General features: G+C 42.6%; 1 protein-coding gene across 1 annotated transcript in view; it reads left to right on the forward strand.

The window, feature by feature from the left end:
* The window catches only part of MAP3K5 (mitogen-activated protein kinase kinase kinase 5), a 193940-nt gene that overhangs the window by 143618 nt on the left and 24863 nt on the right, over window positions 1-25459 (forward strand). Inside the window, exons 16-23 of the mRNA XM_028121389.2 lie at window positions 4836-4963; window positions 6023-6159; window positions 7122-7227; window positions 12046-12203; window positions 14347-14524; window positions 15275-15295; window positions 21524-21701; window positions 21792-21960. Coding sequence (XP_027977190.1) covers window positions 4836-4963; window positions 6023-6159; window positions 7122-7227; window positions 12046-12203; window positions 14347-14524; window positions 15275-15295; window positions 21524-21701; window positions 21792-21960 — 1075 coding nt within the window. The remainder of the gene's footprint in view (window positions 1-4835; window positions 4964-6022; window positions 6160-7121; window positions 7228-12045; window positions 12204-14346; window positions 14525-15274; window positions 15296-21523; window positions 21702-21791; window positions 21961-25459) is intronic.

Below are 25459 nucleotides of genomic sequence, written 5' to 3' on the forward strand. Positions count from 1 at the left end.
TTGCTGACAAGGCCTGACCTCAGAGAGACTATTTTTGCCAGGCCTAACCTATGAGAGTGTTATCAGAGCCTAATGAGCTGGGGGGAAGGAAATACCCAACTCCTGCCCACTGTAGCCATCCTGCCCCAGCTGTGGGAGGAGGGAGACTGCAAAGCATTTGTGAGGCTCCCAGGCCAGGGGCACAGGCCCTCGAAGAGACTGAGACATAAGCATAAGATTATAGAATGCTTCCCCTCCTGGGATTCCTTTTACCTAATACATCATGCCTGACTTTCAGCAAAAATTACAAAGCATACCAAAAGACAAAAACACAGTTTGAAGCAAGCATCAGAACCGGACTCCGATATGGCAGGGATGTTGGAATGATCAGACCAGGAATTTAAAATAAGTTTAATATGCTGAAGGCTCTAATGGATAAAGTAGACGGTGTACAAAAATAGAGGGAGTGCAAACAGAGATGGAAATCCTAAGTCAGAACCAAAAGAAATGCTAGAGATCATAATCACTAACAAATGAAGAATGCCTTTGATGGGCTGGACACGGGCCCCTCTCTGAGCTTGAGGATATGTCCATAGGAACTTCCAAAACTGGGGTGTGTGGGTGACTCGGTTAAGCATCTGGTTCTCAATTTCGGCTCAGGTCATGATCGCAGCGTTGCGAGATCATGTCCCCTCAGGTCCGCTTGTCTTTGGCCACGGTGACAGGGCTACACGATCGGCTTTCTTCAGAAAGGATGCTCCCCTGAGTTCTCTGGGTCGTCTGTCCACCCACCCTCTCCACTTGTAAGTTTCCAGGTTAACGTGGCCAAAACGGAACTGTGGATTTTTACCCCCAGCTGTATTCCCTGCCTCAGTGAAGGTTATCTCATCCATCAGCTGCTCAGGCCAAATCTTAGGATTCCTTCAGATTCCTCTCTCTCACTCGATATCGCCTGCATCAGTAAGTCGTACCGTTGTCTCGACTTCTGTAACACATTCGCAATCTCCCCATTCTTGCCCATCGCCACGGCTGCACGTCCAGTCTAAGCCTTCAGGTCTCTCACGCGGGCTCCTTATTGTAACCACCCGGCAACTAGTCTCTGCCTTCACTCTTTCCTCTCCCCCTACTCCAGCCTTCCTCAGAGAAGCCACAGAGACCTCTCTGAAGTGGAAATCGCATCATGTCACTGCTGCTTGAAGCCCTTCAGGGAAGCTTCTTGTAACCAGCACAAAACCCCGAGCCCTTAGCACAGACCTCTGCCTCCCTCTGTGGCCCCACCTCCTCCCCGGCAGCCACACCGGGGCTCATTCCAGAGAGCTCAGCAGGATTGCCTCATTTCTGCCAGTTCTCCGTTCAGACTTTAAGCCAGCAGACAGGCCTGCCTTACCTCCCCCATGCTGCAAACCACATCCTCCCAGTGTCCCAGGTCCCAGCTCTTTTTGCCTTTCCATCCTTAGTGCGTGACTTTCCCCAGAGGCCACTTTGCCTCCAGCCTCCATATCTGCATTTGAGGTAGGAAGAAGAAAAAAGACAACAAACTTTCCCAGAAACATCCAGCGTACTTTCCCCTCTGTTCCATTCACTGAGAAAGTGACCACCCTGAACCCGAAGGGAGGCTAGGGACTCAATAGCTTTTTAGCTGGCCCTTTGTTTCCTGAAACAAAATCCTACAAAGAGGGAAGGACAGATGTGAGGTAGGCAAACAGCTATTGCTGTCTGCCCCACGGGTGGTTTTCATTTTATTTTCTGTGATATTGTTGCAGAGTTTCCTCTTGGTTAATCGGTGAGACATAGTTATGAATAATAACTCTCATGAGATGATGATAGAACTTATTAATGCAATACCCAGGGTAATATATATCAATTTGTCATATTAAAAATTTTGTTAAATATTCCTATAGGTTCTTAAGTAACACATACGTAGATTCTGAAGCAATATAAAATTTAAAGGGCTTAGCACTATCCAATTACTGCAGCCAACCCACCGATCTTTAGCAACATCCCTCCCCTCCCACCAGCAGATGAATTTAAGTAGGTAGTTGGAAGCAAACCACTTTCAGAATCCCCTTTGTAACTTAAGTTTATTCAGCTGCCAGTGGGCATACACAAAGCACATCGACACCAACAAAGGTCCTGTTCTGTAGCAATGCATTTGGCAGAATGTGGGTTGTTTGAAAACACTCGCATGACAAGTGCTTCTCTTGAACACCTGGTTCCGGGCATCTCCTTGTTACCTATAAAAGCAAAAGTGAAGTCTCTTGTGTTATCGTGAGAGTCAACACACAAAGTTGTTTTCATCTATATGCCCTGGAGAGGTTTTCAGGGTGCGTGTAAAAAAGACAGCAGTTAGAAAGGACAATTGCTAAGGTAATAGGATGCATGTGAATAATGCATGATCCAGCATCTACGACACATGGCCATCTGGAAAGATGGATCATAGCAACAAAAACAGTTGCTTCTGTGTTTTCCTTCACACTTTAAAAACACTTCGTTAGAGAATCAGAGTAGTTGTAGGAGAGAAGTGGGGGTGGATTCCTAATCTGTCCCAACTCGTTGTTCATCTCAGGTTGGCTTCCTTCTCTAACGTTCTACAGACACCTGAACTATTTATTTAGATCAGCTTTTCTCTACCCTGCTGCATATTAGAGCCAACTGGGGCACTTTAAAAAATACTGATGCTCAGGCCTTACCCCCCGAAATTCTGGAGTGGGTCGTAGGCATTATTTTTTAAAAAATCCTTTCAAGAGATGGGATGTCCAGCCAAGGCAGGAAACCACTGGTGTGGATGGACGTAGTGGGAATTTGACTCAGAGAAGGTGCTCTGGAAACACATATGGATTAATAATTTTTCAAAGCTAAATATATATAAGTAACTCTGATTATCTATACCATTTCTTCTTTCCACTGTCACAGCTAATAGAGAAGACATAAGATTTTCTTGTCATTCCCATAGATAAGCATTGCTTATTGACTTGAACAAATTAGAATTTCATGCTCATTCGGTGCTTGGCACTTAACCTTTCACTTAGTGAGAATTTCTGAGTGTTACTAATCAATTTCATATTGGAAAAGAGTTCTTATTCTTAGCTAGGTTGAATCCTGACTATGATTGTAGCTTTTAAGCTATCATCTGGTTACATAATGGAGGGCACAGGGGAGTGGCATATTTCCTTTTCTAGGATCTTATATTTAAATATCCATAATTGATTTGCAATAGAGGGTCAGGAGGTGGGAGCCCTTTGGCTCATCATAAACTGAATTAATCACTTGCTTCGGATTATTTAGTAATTTTAATGCCCTAAATCTGTAGAATAGACCCAATATTTGCTACTAATTTATCTCATGCATATCGAGAGCAATCTTATTAACTAATGTTAATAAAGTGTATTAAACACCATAGAAGAAGTAACTTGCAAATGTCCTGAGACTCATAACCTAAGTATCTTATTGGTAACACCATATACCCGTATTTCTCATGTTGTCTCAGTTACCAAAATGGAGCTGTCTCTAACTGATACCCTGTTAAGGGATTCAGGTTAATACCTACCTTTATAGTTCCTAGAGCAGTTCTAAAGAAAAATAAAACAAGTAAAAGAGCTAAAATACAAGTTAATTTTTTGCTGTTGTAGGAAGCATTCTGAGTAATATTTCAAAGATTATAAAAGTTTGTTTAAATGAATTTGGATTTTTGTAACCTCCTAATTGCTTTAGCTTTGTAGCTTACCCTGAAAAGCTTCATGAAAATATCATTATTCAATACTAACCAGTTCTAGTATTTGTCACTGGCATTCAAAAAAATCCATTCTGTTTACATGGATTTGCCATCGTAAGATCTAAGTATTTCTTGCACGTAACACCAAAACAAATAATGAGGCGTCAGGTTTGTAGTGTGTGGTCTAGTCGTTAGTGCCTTTCACACCTGTAACCTCCACTGTACAACAGAAAAAAAATTAGAGAACAGCTTTCAGTCTCTAACACCCTACCATGGTTAGTTATAAAATACTCATTTTAATATAAGTATATAATAGTAATATTCAAGGTTGCTAAGAGTCTAGAAGCTGTATAGTACTTCAAATAATCATCAAGAGCGTTGTTGTTTTGTCTGTTCCAGAGATATAAAACACTTTCACTGTATAATCTGATAAAGCGACATACTTCAAGTATGTAATTTTGAAAGAAACCAGGTGGTTTAATCCTGGTCTTTCAGCATGGAGGCATGGGTAGGATGAGGTAAAAAAAAAAAAAAATCATGATATATTAGAACTGATGGGCCCAGTAAAATGAGGATTAGGAGCTCAAGGCTTAGGATATAAATGGTTTTATGTTTCCTACAGAAGAGTTGCCCAGCCTTTTAGTAAGTTCTGGAATGAAAATGAAAGTGATTTGTAATTTTTATCTTCCAGGGAAGGAGTCTCCTGGAATAGTAGAGTTATGTTATGAGGCCAGTGGAATAGAAAGTCAGTGAGCTATGTGGGTGCATTCAGTCTTCCTGGACTAATATCTTAGCTCTGTCGTTTACTAGCTTTAAGATCTTGGACAGGTTAGTTATCCTCTTGGTGAATCAATTTCCTCATCTGTAAAATGGGCATCTTAAAAGTACCTTCTCCTGGGGTTGTTGTGAGAAATGAGTTAATATATACAATAGGCTCAGATCAATGCCTGACACATTACCCCTCAGACCCTACCTACCACCGCTTCAACTTCACAGAATTTATGTTAAATAAGCACTTTAGATAGTCATATTTTACTTTACATGTGGACATATATTTAGCTGATGTTTTCAATTTGTATTGCTTACATTTATACACTAAAATCTGGCTACACAATTGGCTCATCAACATTTGCATGTCTTTTAGATACTCCCAGCCCCTACATGAAGAAATAGCATTGCATAAACATCTGAAGCACAAAAATATTGTCCAGTATCTGGGCTCTTTTAGTGAGAATGGTTTCATCAAAATCTTCATGGAGCAGGTCCCAGGAGGTAAGAGATGTTTTTCTTTCTTTAAAAAGTTTAAATTTTTAGGGGCTTGAAGAGGAGCACAATTGAATGGGATTTACTAGTTTACAGGTCTTAATTTGTCTAAGTTAAAATATAAATTCGATTATGCGCATTGCAGCATTATTTACAATAGCCAAGATATGGAAACAACCTAAGGGTCCACACTGGATGAATGGATAAAGATGATGTGTTTTATATACACAATGGAATATTATTCATTCATAAAAAGGAGTGAAATCTTGCCATTTTCAACAACATAGATGGACTGTGAGGGCATTATGCTAAGTGAAATAAGTTTTACAGGGAAAGACAAATACTGTATGATCTTACTTACATGTAGAATAAAAAAAAAACCCCAAACAAACAAAAAAAACAAGCTCATAAATAACAGAGAACAAATAGGTGGTTGCCAGAAGGAGGGGGAGGGGTGGGCAAAATGGGGGAAGAAGGTCAAAAGGTATGAACTTGCAGTTATAAAATATGTAAGTCCTGGGGATGTGATGTGCAGCATGGTGACTAGAGTTAACACTCCTGTATTGTGTATTTGAAAGTGGCTAAGAGAGTAAAACATAAACGTTCTCATCACAAGAAAAGAATGTTCTTGTAACTATGTGTGGTGACAGGTGTTAATTAGACTTATTGTGGTGATCATGTTGCAGTGTATATAAATATTGCATCATTCTGTGGTACACCTGAAACTAATATAATGTTGTATGTCAATTATACCTCAATAAAATTTTTTTTTAAATTAGACATGTGACATCAGCTTGCAGTTTATTAGGAGACGATAAAAGTATGCTGAACCATTTTAGTATCAATCATTGTGACTTGGATTAAAGTTAGGGACTGAGTGGCCTTTTATTTTGACTATTTGATAATGAGCATCTTCAGAGCATATGAGAGCCCAAGCGTCTAGTAGTCTACTTCCTGGGCCACCAGGAATAACCAATAAATGTTAGCTTAAATTAATGTTCTGCTATAAACATGCTTGGAAGAACTAATTTGATAAGATTTTATCCACCGATTCTCCCTACTTTACAGGAAGTCTTTCTGCTCTCCTTCGTTCCAAATGGGGCCCATTGAAAGACAATGAGCAAACAATTGGCTTTTATACAAAGCAGATACTTGAAGGATTAAAATACCTCCATGACAATCAGATAGTCCACCGGGATATAAAGGTAGGATGCACTAGGATTCATGTTTGCAAGTTCCTTGGTAGGTAACTGTTTTCTTCGCAAAAGTCATACTGTGTTATGGGGATTAATTTAGAATTGTGAATAAATAAAGCTTAGAGATAGCAGAAATATAAGCTACTACCTCCTCTGCTCCAAGTCAGTTATTGATATTCATGCCTTATCTCTTCTCCTCAATGAATAAACCTCTCAACCATGTTCAGCCAAGAAAGATTGAGCTTCCACTGCACACCTGACACTGTTTTAGGTGCTCTTGGGAGGAGGCACAGCAGGACAAAATTGGACAGGATAGGGTCCCTGCTCCTGAGGCGCTCACAGGTTGCTCAATCTTTGTATCCTTGCCCAGAGTAGCTACTCAGTAAATATCTACTACATCAATGGATGAATGATTAGGAGGGAGGGGAAAAAAAAAAAAAAAGATTCCCTCTTCTGACAAGTATCACCTACTCGCTTTTAGATCTAAAATTAAATAACTTATTTGATTCCCTTTAAAAAGAGAAAATTCAGAAGTAATAAATTTCTGACAAAGGCAGAACTATGGAAAGGAAGTTACTATTACTATCCCCAAATCAACCCAGCTCTCGTTGATTTGCCATATCCCTAAATATTCCAGGAAAAGAAGAACAACAGCAGAAAATAAAATAAAATGACTAGGAAGTCATGAATATCTTAGTTATCACACACAGATAGCCCCTACGGTTTGCAGACCACAGCAAGTGCTAGCCAGGCACCTGTTAGGACCTTGTGGCCTGAGTTAGCAGGTTGTGAAGTGATAACACGTAAACAAAAATGGTGTCAAGAATTCACTCTCGAGGTTAACTATTAATGAAGAGCGCAGAGTGAGTCCTTGTTTGCTCTAAGGATACCTTTTCTTATTGGACTTACGAGCCAACCACAAACAGTAATGGAAGAAAGAACATTTTTGATTCAAGTCTTTTGTTCTCTAGGGCGACAATGTGTTGATTAATACCTATAGTGGAGTTCTCAAGATCTCAGACTTCGGGACATCAAAGAGGCTCGCTGGCATAAACCCATGTACTGAAACTTTTACTGGTATGTTTTTGCAGTGATGATACAGATCTTATGTAATTAAAGAAATAATTGCTGCATTAGAGCCTAATGTGAGAGATAAAGTCAGTCTGGGTTCTCACAGACATTAATGTGAGTATATTTTGATGCTCATTGAAAAATGTTATGCAGAATTTGATCTGGCTCTTTTCTCATCTTGTATTTCTATGATTTGCTCAGTCTCCTGCTTAATGCCACTGAAAAAACATTTTTTTTTTAACTCTCAACTTGTTTTCCCCTTCATGTCATTACTTCTCTCCTGGTTGGCTATAACCACTATAAACCTGACAAGATTTTTTTTTTTTAAACATGTTTTTAGCCCAACATCTCTGTGATTCTTACTCATACCTTAATCACTTCCCATTTGAACTATGAGTTCCTAATCTGTTTACTCCCTGTGGCCTATTTCCTACTCACAATATAAATAACCCGTAGAATTTCAATTCAGAAAGAGGAAGTGACTCACCAACTCAGAATTGGGGTGGGGAGAGAGCATGCCTGAGAATTAGGCAATCCAGCCACCAAGCTACCTCTGAACAAAGTCCTGCGGGAGTGGAGACAAAGTGATTGCCAAAAAGGTAACAAGAGGAAACCAAGGCTCAGAGAGATGAATGACTGCCCCACAGTTACAGGAAGGCATCTGGAACTTTGACTCTGGTCTCCACTAGAAATTCTTACCACTCAACTCTGCTGATTCTCATGAAGTGCTAAGGCCTTGTTATTATCATCAGAGAAAGAGTAATTTAAAGGTAATGAATAATCTGTAGTCTAACATAAAGCAAAATGGCCAGATATCCCCCATTTCTGAATTCTGTGAGGTAGGTGGTGGTACCTCAATTTTGCAGATGAGGAGATTGAGAGAGAGAAGAGAGATCACAGCTAGAGGTCACAACACCTTGTAAATGATAGAACTTGGGTTTTTAATCTACCCTTTGCTCTTTGCTTTGACCTTCTTGCTCTAGTCCAGCTTCCTCTCCACCTTGCTGATGTAGCTGTTCTGGTAGCCTGGAAGGGGAAAAGGAGAGAGAAATTCTGTAAATTTTCTCCTCAGAACATTCAGTCAATAACACCTCTGACCCAATTCCTACACTCACAGCAATGGGTCTTTCAGGGCACAGCATTAAACACATTTAAATTGTAGTTTTTTGAACAAAATTAATTCCAACCTACTAGTAACTTTAAATGTCTTTCCATTTCTTTCCTCATACTCTCTCAATTTGGCAAGAGACATTTTAAATGTTGCCAAGACTCGGTAACTTCTGGTGGGAGAATCCCTACTTTCAGACATTTTATTTGGGCAAGATGTTAATTTAATGTCTTCTGCTTATCTTAAAGACATGTTTGTTTGTTTTTTTAATCCCCAAAGGAGTTGTAGTAAAGCAGTCCTCCCAGAGCCCTTTGTTTGCGTTTCTCACACTGGCCTCACCGGAGTGACCCATGTCACTAATGTGCCTGGTTGGTCTCCAGGGCTGATCAAGAGGACTTGGAGGGGCACACCTTGATCCGCTCATGGCCATAGGCCTCACAGGTGCTCAGTCAACTTCTGATGAACTGACTGGAAAGACATTGATCTGTTTGGTGATTTGGTGAGAGGGAGGGCAGCATCACCCACCATTTACAGAGTGCTTACTAACTACCTGACTGTGTTAAGTGCTTTACATATTTCACTGAAATTCATATATCAGCTCTAATTCTTTGGAATCAGTATCCCAATTTACAATGCAAAATTAAGGTTCAAAGAGGTTGAATAACTTGCCCAAGGTCATAGTGCTAGTATGTAATAGGGCTACAATTTAAACTAGACCTAACATGCCAAATGGAACTAATTATCTTCTCCCCAAACCTGTTCCACCCACACTCTTCTCCCTCTCAGTTGATGGCCACCCAAAACTTAGAGGGATCCTTGGTGCCTCTCTTTTCTCGCACCCCAACCCAATCCACAAGGAAGCCTACTGGCTCTACCTTCAGAAGGTGTCCAAAACTGGACCACTCCTCACTGCCTCCACTCTGCCACCCTCCGCTCTCAACTGCATCACCTCCAAAGCCTGTTCTCCTTGCTTGGGCTCTTGCCTCCTACTGTCTACTCTTAACACTGCAGCCAGAGTGGTCCTTTTAAAACATAAATCAAGCCCTGTTACTCAGAGACTTTAGTGGCTTTCTGTTCCTTTCAGAGCAAACAAATGCCGAAGTCCTAATATGGTGGACAAGGCTCTGACCTGATTCCGAGTCCATTACCTTTTAGACCTCATTTCCTACTCTTAGCCCTTGCTCCCTCTGTGCCAGAAACACTGGCCTTCCTGCATTTCCTTCATTGTACCATGCCTCAAGGCCTTTGCACATGCTCTTCCTTCTGCTAGTAACACTATTCTCCCAGCTATCTGCGTAGCTAAATCCCTCTCCTTTGAAGTTTTATCTTAGATGTCATCTCAGCGAGCCTACCATGACTGCCCTATTGATGGGGCAGCCCTCCCTGGACACTCTTGATCCCCCTTCCCTACGTTTTGTGTGTGTGTGTGTGTGTGTGTGTGTGTGTGTGTGTGTGCCATTGACACATCACTTTCTAACATACTATATAATTTACTGATTTATTATGCTATACTTTAATGTCTGTCTCCCATTGCAAAAAATGCAAGCTCTATGAGCCCAGGATTTCTGCTTATTCCACTGCTATATTCTAAGTGTCTGGCCCACAGTAGGCACTTGATATAAATCTGCTGAATGAATGAGTGGATTAAGTGGGATGTCAAAGTTCACACTTTTAGCCACTAAATTGTGGTGGTTTCATGGGTGATTGCAATTCTAAAGATTATTTTAAAGTAATTTTTTAAAACTTTGGAATGAAGCTACATAAGGTATGGATTTTAGAGTCAATACTCTTGTTTTCCTTAGGCCAATGTACAGATTGGCTTGTGTCTTCATTATCTAGCTCTGTAAATCTCTTTATATAAAATATTATATGTCATAATAAAGAGAGCAGATATGAATACAAAACTAAACCTTTTTTTTTGGCACTTGCTCTGTGGAGGATAATTAAACACAACTAGCAGATAGAGCTCTTCGAAATATTATCTGATACATAGAAACATTGCATAATGTGTTAAGATTTTACTTGAATTGTTCAATTTTTAAAGTTCACTATATTTTAATCAGTTGTCATTTCTACTCAGATATTAGTACAATTTAAATTCTCTCATCAATTCTATTTTAGAATACAAGAAAAACCGAGTGGTAGACTTAAACATGTATTTTCTAAAAGACCATTGGATTTTATTTACATCATAAAAAAAAACAAACCCATCCAATCACTCTAGTTCATCATCTAAAAATAAAGAAATCATAGCAATTTTCTCCTAAGGGTAGGTGATTTGAGGAATGTAGTTACCTTACCCTTGGCCAGGTAAAATGCTTCCCTCTAATAGTGTTGCTGATTTAAGCCGACAGCAGACATGTACAGTCATATGTGAACTTGAACATGAGCTCCTGCCACATAATAATGAGAGCCGGAGGATAACCTGGCAAGATGCCAATACTTGACAAAAATAATATACTTTTATTTGGTCTTTTGAACAACAAACAGCCAGTTTCTAGCCTATGTTGGTGGGCTTCCTAGGAACAATTTAGAGGAATGGTGCAGAGCAGTTTCACCTATAAATCATGCATGAGGCGTTCATAAAAGGTGTCTCTATTTATCAAAATGTCTGTCAGTTTGGTTATGAATCAGAAAATACTGAAGTAGCTCTTTTAGCAAATGCCTCAGGATTTGAAATACTTGAATATGGCATCTTGGATGAGTTCCTGTTTGCTGATTCTATCATTTGTATGAGTCTATCAGTAGCAGGGGATGTGGCAATAATCTGTTCCTGTTCACACTTCTGACTCATTGTTGGATTTGGGGGAATCACTCAAGGGGGTATTAGAAGCCAACTCAGCCTCTCACTCAAGCCACTGAGACAACTGCCGTTGGGTGTTTATCTGAGATATACCAGACCGGAGCTAGAGCCAAACATTCTTGGCTCCCCGTTTAGTGTTCTTTCCATCATACCACGCTCTTCAACTCTCTGATTCCATGTAGCCTTTTAAATCTCCTATGTTTCATTGTATTCTTCTTCACTCTGTGCCTGGTGATTTGTCTGTAGCGATGGCTCCTGACCTGTCTTTGATCCATTAAACCTGTTATTCCATGGACCACAGGCACACAGCAGAAGCCATATATATTTGATTTACAGAATAAAATAAACCAAAAAATGATTTACATAATTTTTAACAATGGCTTTTAGAATCTTCATGCTTTTGTGATTTAGAAATAAGAATCAAAACAGAAGAATTAAGCACTCAATTCAGAAATTGAGAAATATAGATCTAGGAAGAATGGATGATTGACCTAGACTTTTCCTGCAAAGATTAGAAGTATACATAATAGGAATCTTCACGTATTTGAAAAACTAATTGCAAAAAATGTGTGTTGATATATTCTCTGCTGTTTTCAAATGACTCATTCTTAGAAGTTTCTAAGAGGTCCCAATAAAATGATGCCTCATTTATACTCTACTGTCTAGGAGATGAGAAAGTATCTATTCATGACCAGATCATGTTGGCAAGCTATTCTTACATCCCTGATAAAATGCACTATAATAACTGCTATCTCCACTTTTATTAATGACAGAGAAAACTGGAACTCAAGAAAGATGAAATATTGAGACCTGAATCATGCTTCTAAAGTTGTCTTATTTATGTGGACAATTAAAGCTGTCATTAGATGTTCATCTGTTTTCTCAAGTGGAAGTGTGTTTGAATTATCCCCAGGTACCCTTCAGTATATGGCACCAGAAATCATAGACAAAGGTCCACGAGGCTACGGGAAAGCAGCAGACATCTGGTCTTTGGGCTGCACCATCATCGAAATGGCCACAGGGAAACCACCTTTTTATGAACTGGGAGAACCACAAGCAGCTATGTTCAAGGTCACATTTCATATGTCTTAAATGTCTTAAAAACCACTGGATAAAACTATTGGATGTTCCGTGTGTGTGTATGATATTTTTTTAGGCCAAAGGGAAGGAGCCTAAGTAAGCACATTGAATGTGCTCTCAGAACTCAGTGAAGTCAAGAAGATTCACTCCCCTCCAAGTCAGTGCGTATGCCTCATACTGAGGATCTCTCTGCCTTAGATTTCTCAGCTATAAAGTGAGATTCCATGTAACTTTGTCTAACCGCCTTTTCACAATGCAGCATAAATAACACACTACTCCATGGAAGACGATTTAAGCTCTTTGGGAAATAGTCTGGAAATCTTCCATGGAGGGAGATATAAGGACATTTTTACTTCATTTGAGTATTAAATCAAAGCAATATTTTCCTTCTCTATCATAAGAGTTTGGAGGCTCCATTAAGAAAGGGGTGGGCAGTAATTGCTATTTTAAGGGTGCCAGTCGTATTCTTCTTATAGCTATTCTTCTAGCCACTTACTCTGCCTTTCATTCGTAACTCTCCTGGGAGGGGGAAGCAGCCCACCTCCCAAAATAGGGAGCCCTGAATATGGAAATAGGGCTGACAGAGCCCAGGGGCCACAGCCTCGGAGTCCAGGGACTGAGCAAAGCAGTGACCTGCCCTGAGTCCCTGCCGGCCCCACCTGTCCTCGCCTGCCACACTGCCAAGCCAGAGGAAGGTTCAAACTGAGCCCCTGCTTCCCAAGAAGTAAAGCTCACCCGTCTGCTGTTCTCTAAGGCAGAAGACTTCCGATGAGAATTTGTGATTTCTTTCCCTGCCGCGGACGATGTTTCTATCACTTATTCCGCTGTGAATAGCCTCTCTCATGAGGGGCCATGTGTCACATACCTTCTGCTTGTGTAGGAAACTTGGCTTCCCTTCAGCTTGAAAATGATCTGATGGGATACCGCTGATACAGAAATGAGGACTGTAACCAAACTGGAAGGGCAATGAGAGCTGCTAAGAGAGCTGCCTTTCTCGATATAAATGGGTATCTTTCTCTTCTTGGTCAGTGTTTCAAGTTTTCACCCATCTCTAGGATTTCACTCTGAAATGCTGCTCTATTACCCGTCGGTGTAGGGATTATTATACAATATGCTTTAGAAGAGATGACATAGACTCTAGCACCGATTTACAGTGTTTGAATCTAGGCTTCAACATAGTCAGACTCTTTGATGACTTTGGGCAAATTGCTTAACCCTCTCGTACCACATTTTCCTAATCTGTAAAATGGGTATAAAAATAGTACCAATCTAATAAAGGTTTTTTGAGACGTGTATGAGATAATATGTGCAAAACACTTAGAATAGTGTCTGACATATAGTAAAGGCTATATAATTACTACAAATAACTGTATATTATTGTTTATATAATAATACACTTCTATAAGCTACATAATAACAAAAAAAATTTCCTTAGAAAATTTTCTCTACTAACTACATGAAAACATTATTGAAAAAAAATATTAGAATGGCAGCAGTGAGAAGAAAATTCTAATTGTTATAAAAATTCTGTGTTTAATTTTAAAATATCTCTTTGTATGGGCAATCTGAGACAGGAAAAATATTCAGGACTCACAGCATAGGGGAAAGAACACAGGCTTTAGGCCAGACAAATTAAGGTTTGAATCCCACACCTGCCTTTCTAGGATGGATCACTCACTCCTCTGAGACTCATTTTTGTCATTGTTATAACAGGGATAATATTTAATCCACTGGGTTGTTGGGAGTATTCAGTAGAATTCATAAATCAAAAAGCCAAGCACAGTTCCTGGCACATAGCTTTTATGGTCAACACAACGGTCTCAATTAAAAATCTCTTTCTTGCGTGCCAGTGTGCTAACGTGTCCTAAAGTGTCAAGGACTGAATTCTTTCTTCATAGTGCTGTCTATGGTCTTAACATAATTGCTTGGTGTATGTCACTGATAAAGTTACAAAAACACTCTGGAAACTTTCTATAACCTAGAGGGGAAAAAAAAAAATCCTATCACAGTTTGAGGAAAGGCATGAGTCTGTAGAATATAGTAAAGGATTTTGTTGTGCTAGGGGACCAAGTTTTCGATCCTGGAGCTCATGTGATGAGACGGTCACTCAGAAGCTACATGTGTTGTGTCTTAGGTGGGAATGTTTAAAGTCCACCCGGAGATCCCAGAGTCCATGTCAGCAGAGGCCAAGGCGTTCATACTGAAGTGTTTTGAACCAGACCCTGACAAGAGAGCCTGTGCTAATGACTTGCTTGTTGATGAGTTCTTAAAAGTTTCAAGCAAAAAGAAAAAGACACAACCTAAGCTTTCAGGTATGTGGATACGGGTCAGAGTCACTAAGCCCTAAGCTTTTAAGATGAAAGATTTTTCCGGAAGTAAAGTAATCTGCTTATAGATGTCACTGGAAATTGGTGTAAACATTAGCACCATGTGCTTAAGGCATTCAGTTTTGGTACCAGGAAGCTGCCTCACAATCAATTTCACGAATGCTAGGACCTCATACATAATAGTCTTTCATCACCTGGTTAGTCTGTAGGTCCTATATCAGCATCTATAGCAATCTCACATCACTGATACAGAGGTTAAAGTGTAAAAAGGGTGAAATATAGCCTTTTCGAGCTGAAACTCTAAATCACCACTGATGGGCTACGGAGCTATTATGGAGCCGTTAAAACTTCCAAGCCATCCAGATTCTATGTTCTTTTAACTTGAGAAAAATACCTATTGCCTCTTAGAGGATATCTTTCTGAATAACTAACCTCCTGCAAAATGAAAGAAAGAAAAAAAAAGAAAAGAAAAGAAGATTGCCAGTTATAAATAAAACAGCAGTGTAAAAATATAAATTGTCTTTTGCAATAATTTCCATAACTCATTTCAGAAAGGAAAAGCAAGTAAATGATCCCTTTGTTGTTGACATTTTTGTGTTTATTTGGGATGAGGGTAGACAGATTGAATTTTTCCAAAGGACATTGATCCCATTTCAAGCATCCACTTTTTTGTTATCTCTTTTTAACAACAAACCCAATGTGTACTTATGTTGCTGTTTGCTCTTCTTCCCACAGCCCTTTCAGCCGGATCAAATGGTGAGTTCATTTTTGTATTGCCCATTGAGCTGAAGTTTGGTGTATCATCGTGTGATAAGCTCTAGATTTCCCATTTAAAAAGCCTCATCCTCTGCTTTTTGCCTCCATGGGAGGCCCCTGGGTACCAAGGATGTGTGCAGCTGCAAGCCTGGCTGGGCTCATTCCTTCAGAACCCCCTCTCCTCCCTAGGAAAGCAAAAACAGATGTGCTAACTCAATTAGCAGCTAAAATCCCATTTATGATTGTTCTTAGGTGTTACAGAGCACTTCGTGCCTCCTGTTAATTAAGACTACAAACGATAACCTGGTCTTACCTCTCCTAAATGAATGCAAACTTCAGGACTCTTCCTTTTCTAGGGGTCTTCACAGGTCATATACAGTTTCTGTCCAGAGGAGAGGCCACTGCCCGACCTCGAGGGGCCTCCACCTTCAACAGCTACCCTCGGCTTCCCTCAAAGGAGGAGTGGGAGGGTGATGAAGAGGAGGACCTCCTTCCCTCTTAGGGGGACGTCACTTGTCCAATACTGGACTGCTCTCCATTGCCAGACAGAAACCCAGAGAATTAAGTAATTTGTTTTAACCTAATAAACACTTGTTGTGCATTCACTGTGTGCACAAGAAATATGCTAGGCCCTGAATATATAAGGATGAGAAAAGTATAGTTCCTGACCTTAAGAAGGTTGTTGTTCTTGTAGGGGAGACAAGGAATAAATCCACGACACTGTCATGTAATTTAGTCAGTCCAGAGGGAGTCACGGATGGGGAGTGGGGAGCCAGGTAAGGTCAGTCCTAGAATGAGTGAATGCAGTAAGCGTGACACCCCACTGTGCGTGAAGGGAACAGGAGGTGGCTCAGCTCTGCTGGTGCTTAAAATACACGGGGAAGAGTTGAAGCTGGAGGTGGTAAGCAGGAGCATATCCCACAGGACTCCCTATGAGAATTATCAAACAGGAGGGGAGAGCCAGGGAAAGACTTCAATCTGGAATTAAAATCACGGGGTCTATAATTTTATGATAATAGAAACGTCCTCTGTCTACACTGTCCAAGCCATTAGCCACTAAGCGTATGTGCTATTAAACACTTGAAATGTGGCTACCTTGATTGAAGCACTGAATTTTAATTTTATTGAAATGTTCATGTAAATAAGCACATGTGGCTAGCAGCTACCATATTGAACAATGAGGCTATTGATGGGTCATTCTGAGAGCTGTGTGAAGAATCGTTTATTTAATAACATTCACTCAGTAACCCTTTAAATCTCTGCTATGCACTTGGCACTCAGAATATAGGGCCTAGGCACTCGAAATATAGGCGTGACTCAGGCCCAAATCTGCCTGCATGGGTCACTTGGAATGTTTGTTAAAAATTAAGATTCCTGGTCCTTCCCAGAATCTAGAGCTATAACCTGGAATGCTATACTTTTAAGTAAACAACCTGAGGACTTTTATGCTCACTAAAGTGTGAGAACCTTTGAGATTTGGGCAATCGGAGCCAGGAGACAAGGGGACAGTTAGGAGGCTGCTGAGCTTTGTCCCCAGATTGTCCTGAACTTGGAGAACCTTGACCGTCTCTGGTGCTCTTGAATAGCTATTAGGATCTGAGGCAGCTCTCATAGTGATGGGAGGAATTTAGAGCATTCCCCTTTTCCCAGAGCAGGGACATATCCAATTCCCTGAAGTTAGAGCCATCTCCCTCCCCTAGGCAGAAGCTCCCAGCAATCTGGGACCTACAGACTGGCCATGTGCTCTCTCCCCACTCCAGTCTACCCCTAATAAAGCCCTCTTTTTAGGGAATTCTAGATTCATACCCTTACCCATCAGCTCCCACAAAAGAGCAACAAGAATCACCCTTCCGGAGTGACATTTCCCATCCTCAAAGAAATCCATCCAGCCTCTTTAAGACTCTCCATGGCCAGCCCCACAGCAAAGGGTTTCTTAAGAGTTGACAAGACACGGGGCACCTGGGTGCCTCAGTTGGTTAAGCATCTGCCTTCAGCTCAGGTCGTGATCTCAGGGCCCTGGGATCAAGCCCCACGGTGAGCCCCAAGAGCTTTTCCCTCTTGCTCTGCCCTTCCCCCACTGCTCATGCCCTCTCCCTCAAATAAATAAATAAATAAAATCTTGAAGAAAAAATTGACAAGGCATTAACACACAGGCCAATGAGTGAACTCCTGCCAGGCTTCTCTCTTACATCTGGAGGCTCCAGTACCTCAACGTATGTGAGCTGATATCGAGGGACTTGTGACCTCTGTGCTATCCAGAAACTGTCAACATGCTTCTGTGGTAACAGTTATAACTGAGTTTCTCCCCAGAAAGGCATTAGGCTTTCTCACTTACCTGGAAATCTTTTATAACTTGAGAAGCTAGAAATTTCAGGAGTGGATTTCATCCCATTTCCACCAAGAATGTGCACACTTACCTGCCTTAGCATCCCCTTTTCTCCCTCTTCCCACCCTTACAGAGGAGAGAGCATTCATTTGCCTAAAGAAGGCGAACCCCCAGTTGGCTTCTGGATCCCACGCACCCCTGACTTCTTCAGCTTCCCCCTCTCCAAATGACTCCCACTTACCCATGCTCTAGTGTTTTCTGTCATAAACTAATCTTTCCCCTGAGACTGCACACTGCCTCATTGGCTAACACCCCAGTTTTTATGCTCCTCTTCCCAGCTTTAGGTCTTGAAGGGCAGTGTCACCCGATCTTCCCCACTTCTTCTGTCCCACCAATCTAGGGTCTGCCCTGCATTGTGTCTGGTGTCTGGTGTCACTGACCTTTGAACCTGCCCTGCTCAGGGTCACTAATGAGATCTATTTGGCCAAATTCTGAATTTACTCATCTTCTCAGTGGCTTTTGGCCCAGATACTCCTCTCTTCTGTTAGCCCTCTCCTCTGTGGGCTTCCATGACGCTCCGTTCTCCTGTTTCCCTCTAGCTTCATGGCTTCTCCTTGTCATTCTCCTTTGCTGCCTCCCTTTCCTCTAAATATTGGTGTTCTTAAGAGAGCAGGTCCTCTGCTCTCTCCTCATCCCTCCCTAAATTATGTTGTCCTTTGCTTTAAATACCATCTCTAGGCAGGGGACTACTAGGGTTATGCCTCCAGCTCCGTCTTCTCTTCTGAGCTCCAGACTCATCCCATGGCCTTAATTTCTCAAACTGAATGCTCAAATCACAGCCCCTTCCCCACTAAAAATAACTTCCCCTTTAGCCTGTATTCCTCTTCATCTTAGCATATAAGTAGTTCATTCATTCATTCATTTCTTAAGCCAGAAACTTCAGGGTCATTTTTGATTCCTCCCTTTCATACCTTCATTTCAGTCCAGCAGCGAGTCCTGTTGGCTACCCAACAAATATTAGATATCTAGTAAATATATGCTGGATGAATGACTGCATGAGCCCAACAGAGAAGGGTAATCAAATTTAAGATTAAACTTAAAATCTGGTAGAGGAGGGATTCAGGGCTGTGCACACAGGGCATGCAAAATATCTGCAAGTCCCTTTATTTCCTAGATGAGCCATAATGACCCTGGGCACTGGATTTCATCCTTAAACATATACAGTGTTACCTCATGAGACTTCCCTTTAGGCAGTCGGTACCCAGAGCAACCCTAAAATTCACAGGTACGACACAGGCCTTCTCAATACTGGGTTATCAAATCACATAATGTGGCCAAAAAGCAGGACAAGTCAAATCCTCACTCCCTCTGTCCTTTAGATACACATATGTGCACAGGCACTTATATACAGAAACACGTGATAGAAACTCCTCACCTGGTAGCATTCTAGATAGAATTTAGTCCCAAGAAACAACAGTTTTGTCTTTGGCATGTAAACGATGCGTGCCTCCATTTCTGCATGGAACATACGTTGAGAGAGGATCACCATTCTATAAGCTGACAAAGATACACTCACTGGGTCCTAGGGGTCCGCAGCGACCTCCACGGCAGGCCTTTTGTGCCTTCCTTACGAAGATGTTGGCCATTCCATCAAGCCGAGAGAAGGGTGAGAGCTTTCTTCAGCTAGCTTTTTCTACCAGTAGCATTTAGCCTTAAGGGCTTGATACCTAATAGCAATGCAAACTGTGCTCCCGTGCTTTAAGTCCATATTTGGCCAAGCTAGCAGATGATGTTTTATCCATTCTGCAATCTATCCCCAGAAGGGCGAAGCGAAACAAAGCACATTCTAGATCTTGAAAACTCCCAGAAGTGTCCTCTCAAATGCAGTCCTCTTTGGGCCCCCTGACGAACCTGTCTCCTCTTAGACAATCTTACTATTATCAGCAAGAGGTTGCTCATTTGCTTTCTGCTAGAGCGGCACTTCCAAAAATCTAGTCCACGAAATGCTGGGTCCATGAGCTGTCCCAGGAAAAAGGGCGTCCCATGGTCAAGTAAATTTGGGAAATGCTGCATGCAGGCACTTTCCCCTGCCATATCTTTTCAGTGTGGCCATTTGCACACCCCTATACATTTAACTAAAGCATTGTGGTGTTAAACTGGTAAACCCAAAACAGCTCTCCCTAGCTTCATCTCAGTTCCTACCTTCTAGTGATTCAGCAGTGCGGCAAATTCAATGACAGCAGGCGGGTCAGCCAATTCATCCTTGGGAGACTTTCTAGTTACTGATTGCTGGGGAGGTTTCCTCAGAGATGAACTATCCCAGGAAGCTGTATACATCTCTTCTTCCTCCCTACAGTTGAAACCAAAGCGAAGTCTCCCTCTAATACCTGCTTTCTTCACCTGAGCTACAAGTGGGATAGAAGAATAGAATGGTCCTACATGACATCTTTGATATAACCAAGGGGTAGGACGTGTCCTACCTGCAAGAGTCTATGATTAAGGAAGCTCCTAGATAATGGCTAACAAAACTCTTTTTCCAAGACTCAGCAGCTTGGAAAAGCTTCCCAGTGGTAGGTGTGGTCAGGCAATCCATTTTCAGAGAAATGTCACTTCCTGCTATGTAATGGGATTTTTTTTTTTTTAATCTTCTGGATCATCACTAAGTGTGTTATTAGGTAAATCAAGTTCTTGGTAATATGGTGTTACTGCCTGTTGAGTATTTACTTGTGAAAAATATTTTTAATAACATATTTTTCTGCTTACAAAAATAACACTTTTTTATTGTAGAAGGTTTGGAAATTTTGGAAAAGTGAAAGAAAATCACAATCACCCCAAATCACATCTTCTAGAAATAACTACCATTCATAATATGGTATATTTTCTTCCAAGTATATAAATAATATATAATAAAACATATCTATATATGTGGAATCATAAGGGAGAGAATCCATAGATAGTTGGAGGAAGGGGTGAACAAAAGAAAGGGGAGGTCTGTTTGGCTTTCATATATTTGTAGATCAGATGAGTGCTTCTCAAACATGTCCATCTGTCTGATCAATGTTGATGGCCCGCTGCCTCCGCCCCTCGCGGTTAATCATTACTGATTTGCAGTCACCTCGAACAGAGGCAGGAGTCCACTGCTGAATGACCATCCCATGTCTTTGACAAGCCTGGGGCCCTTGTTGATACAGACCTAAGAGATCATGTGGTCTGTTGATTTCCAAAATTTGTATTTAGCAAAGAACCCTTTTTCATGACTCTTTAAGCAGAACCCCGATACATGACCGACTGAGCATATTTGTTTTAGGCAAAACACGGTTGAAACCTGTGTTCTAGAATCACACAATCCTCACTCACCCCAGCTAGGGCAGCCCCAAGATGCTAAGGAGGACCCTTAAGCCTGTGGGGACCATGGTGAAAAAAATACAAACTTGATCCTTTATTTTATTTTTAAAGATTTCATTTATTTGAGAGAGAGCACAGCAGGGGCAGGGGGAGAGGGAGAAATAGACTCTCCACTGAGCCCAACGTGGGGCTCCATCCCAGGACCCTGAGATCATGACCTGAGCTGAAGGCAGACGCTTAACTGACCGAGCCCCCCAAGCGCCCCAGTGAGGGGATTGGAACCCAGGACCTCTGGGCCTGGTGCTTCTTCCGCTGTTTCGTGGCCCTGAGATACTCCTTCCAGGGCCTGGGAGACCCTTCCGCCATCCACCCCCTGCATGGGTTATATATGGAGCGTGGGATCCCTGACCAGCCTCTTAGCATAATTTCACTAGTCATTGGAGTGAGACACGTCTTGATAACTTGATAACGAATGTTACTGTCTTTGGGTGAGTGTTTAGTATGTATACATTTTTGAAAGCATTCATGACCATGTCCTCCCGTCTCATGACAAGCAGAGTATCTTCGAAGCATATCCTTGCCTGTGCCAGTCCTGGTCGGGGACACAAGCGGCAGCAGTGAGTACGGCTCTGTTTCTCCCGATGCAGAGTTAAAGGTGGACCCCTTCTCTTTCAAAACGAGAGCCAAGTCCTGCGGAGAAAGAGACGTAAAAGGAATACGGACACTCTTTTTGGGGTAAAGACCTGACCAACTTTGGGTGAAAGAAGTGTGTTGTGTGTCCTTTTAGAAAGGACGGTGTGATTTATGCTGTCTAAATTCTTCCAGCATTCCAGATGAAAATTTTGAAGACCACAGCGCTCCGCCTTCCCCTGAAGAAAAAGATTCTGGATTCTTTATGCTGAGGAAGGACAGTGAGAGACGGGCCACCCTTCATAGGATCCTGACGGAAGACCAAGACAAAGTTGTGAGAAACTTAATGGAATCTTTGGCTCAGGTAAAACCTCTCGTGGATACTTCATTTCCCAGAGTTGACGTCTCTTACCTCTGTCTTAACCCCTTGGCACTGTCACAAGCGACGTGGAGGCTTGAGGAAGCTGTAGAGTTCTTGATGATGAATCAGACCTACCCAGGAGAGGAAAAAGGGCAAATCCCTGACGTAGAAACCGCATTTTTGAACATAGCTATTTGTAAGTCACAACTTTTTCATGGTGGCCAAGTCCAACTAGCCTGCAAGCTCCTTTTACCCTCCATTCATTTATTGATTCGATCAACACTTACCCATTGGGCCACGTGACTTCCTAATTCCGATGGTAGCACAAGGCTCCCTGCCAGTCTCCTCTGAGCATTTAGGAAATATTGCAAACACAACAAGGACCCCCGTGCTCGTGGGGCTACATCCAGACGGACGGAGGGTGCTGGGCGATAATAAGTAAATTATATAGTGTGTCGGGAGGCTGTATGTGCTGTGAAAAGACAACGCTGGTCAAACTCTCACTCCCCGGTATATTCGTTAGCTGGGCCTGCCATAACAGAGTCCCACCGGCTGAGTAGCTTAAACAACAGAAATTTATTTCTCACAGTTCTGGAGGCAGAAGGTCTAAGAGCAAGGTGTCGGCAGGTTTGGTTTCTCCTGAGGCCTCTCTCCTTGGCTTGCAGATGGCACCATCTTGCCCTGTCCTCACCCAGCCTTTTACCCTTGTGCACCCTGGAGGGTGTCGCTTCCTCTTCTTATAAGAACAGTAGCCCTGTTGGATTAGGGCCCCACTGTTGTGATCACACTTATCCTTAATTACCTCCTAAGACCCTTTCTCCACCTACAATCACATTGGAGGTTAGGTCTTCTAATTGGGGCTAGGGGGCGGGGACACAGTTCGGTCCATAATACCTAGGAAAATATGTTCCCCAGGATCCTGCTTACAGATCCGAGGAAGAATCCCCTCCCCAGTTCTGCCCCAGTACAAATGGGGTTTCCCCCAGCTCCAGGCCTCCAGTGCTGCCTCCTGTGAGCAGACGCTCACGTCTCTTGAGGATATCAGCCTCCACAGACATGCTTGGCCCCCGGGATGACACCTGTTACTTCCTTTCAGTGGCAAGGGCATCAGGGTCTTGTCTGCTCGGGCTCCTGTGGCCTCCAGCCACCCTCCCTGCCTAGGCCTTCTTTCTTACCTTCTGTCTTGGGAAAACAGCTGCGAAAAGGGTGAGCTAGGGCACCTGGGTGGCTCAGTCGTTGAGCCTCTACCTTCGGCTCAGGTCATGGTTCCAGGGTCCTGGGATCGAGCCCCACATCAGGCTCCTTGCTTGGCCGGGAGTCTGCTTCTCCCTCTCCCGCTCCCCCTGCTTGTGTTCCCTCTCTCGCTCTCTCTCTCTGTCAAATAAATAAAAAATAAGATCTTAAAAAAAAAAAGGTGGATCTAGAGGAGTCGGGTCAAGTTTGTCTCTCAGTCCAACCTTCTCCCTGTTTTCAGCTGTGCTGGGATATAAACGGGGCAAGACTCTCCTTCTTGGCTCTTGTCTTTATCTTGAGAGCCCCACGAAGTTTCTCCACTGATTCTGTCGCCCTAGCAGCTCTCTAATGAGCGCCTCTTTTGATCCTGTAGGAAGAGTCAAAGGCCACATGTGTGCCAGCAGGGTTTCTGGTATGAGGAGAACTAGGATGAGCACCAGCTACCCTTTCTGGGAAGACCCTGCGTGGGTCCTAGAGGAAAGCTGCCTCACCAGTTCCTGGAGGACCAGGAAGTGGGGGCTCCAGGCTGAGGGACAGCTGGGGCTCTGAGCTGGGGTAGGGTGAGCGCCGAGGGTGCTGCACAGGAATGGTGGGAGATGTGGAGGAGACGGGAGCAATTATGAACCTTCAGCTTCCTCTCTTCTCTTTCCTTCTGCTCACTCTGGTCATTCAAGGACCGGGGATCAGATGACATGAAATAAGAAGGGGAACCAAACTTAGATGGAAGGAGCACCTGGGCAGCAGTTGGAGGTCGTACATTCATTCAACAAATACTTACTAAGCATCTGCTGAATGCCAGGCACTCGTCTATGTGCTGTGGACATTACAGTGAACAAAACTGGGGAAAAGAAATATTGCACTGAAGCTGGCATTCTAGCAGAGGAAGAAAAACAATGAATATTAGTAAATATTTAGGAGTAGTAGTGGTATATACAATGACATAGTAGTAATAGCAAACATAGTCAACATATACTAATGATAGCAGACACTCTGTATGGGCCAGGTATTGTTCTTAGTATTTCATGTGTATTGACTCACTCAAGCCTCATGGCAATAGCACTGTAGTAATAGTTCTAGTGTCCTCATTTTGCACACGAGGACACAGAGGCACAGAGGAGTTGAGTAACTTGCCAGGGCCACACAGCCCTAAGCAGTAGAGTCAGGATTTAGACCCAGATAGTCTGACTTGAGGATCTGTGCTCCTAAGCACCACCCCGCTCTTCTCCCTGGGTGACAGCTCCCAGATGGTGACAAGGGCTGGTGGAAAAAACAGGGGAGAGCTGCTGCTGGCCGTAGAGGAAGGAAAGGAAATCGCCGTTAGCTGCTGCGGAGCGAAGCCTTCTCCGAACTGTGGCCGCTAGTGTGAGATGCCTGTTTCAGGTCAGAAACACGCTGGACGCAGGGATTGCCTAAATCTCATAATCATCCCAAGGGACAAGCTCTTCCAGTGCAGAAAGCATTTGCTTGTTTGGGGTTTTTGAAGGTCCGTCCGGCAGGACTGCCTTGCTCATGGTCAGGGTCCCAGCTCTCGGCACCGAGCCTGGCAGGAGACTTCACTTCCATAAGTGGGCTGAAATTCTTACATTTCGCAGTTGGTTAATCCTATTCAGTTGTCTGTGGCTTCCTGGTTTTTTTCAGCACGCCTGAACGTTCTCTATAAAAGGAGAAAGAAAAAACAATCTTAAAAGCAGTCATCAGAGGGCGTGCCTTGGTGCACCAGCACGAAGGGACCAGTGAAGACCAGAAACTGTGGATCATAATCACATGCTGAATCCCAAATCATCCACTGATAGCAAGGGCCCTTCTGACTGTATCACTAAGGATGCTGTGAATCCCTTGCTGTGACATCACATGGTGGCCTGGTGGGAGAGCAGGTTCTGATCCAGGCTCACTGCTGGCTCTTCCAGCCGATTGAGGCAAGAGAAAGCAATGATCAGGAGCCTGGGCTCAGCCTCAGCTTGCCGCTCTCTGCCCGAGGCCTGGCTTTACCATTTAACAGGCTGTGCGATTTAGGCAAGTTACTTAACGTCTCTGAGGCTGAATTTCCTAACCTATAGATTAGGAATAGAGGAAACGCCAGTATCTACCTCATGGAGTTTCTATAGGGAATAACTGAGATCATGAGCAACTGAGAGACTAATAGAGTGTTTCACAAATGTTAACTATTATTATTGTTGTTGTGACCATTATCAAGCAGGCTAATCATAGTTGTCCGTAATCTCTTAAGTTCTTTTCTACAACTAGATGGAAGTCATTCTTTAAGTAATCC

The sequence above is a fragment of the Eumetopias jubatus genome, unplaced genomic scaffold, assembly GCF_037043125.1.
Source record: "Eumetopias jubatus isolate StellerSeaLion01/CBP00866 unplaced genomic scaffold, mEumJub1_p1.0 scaffold_6, whole genome shotgun sequence".
NCBI lineage: Eukaryota > Metazoa > Chordata > Mammalia > Carnivora > Otariidae > Eumetopias > Eumetopias jubatus.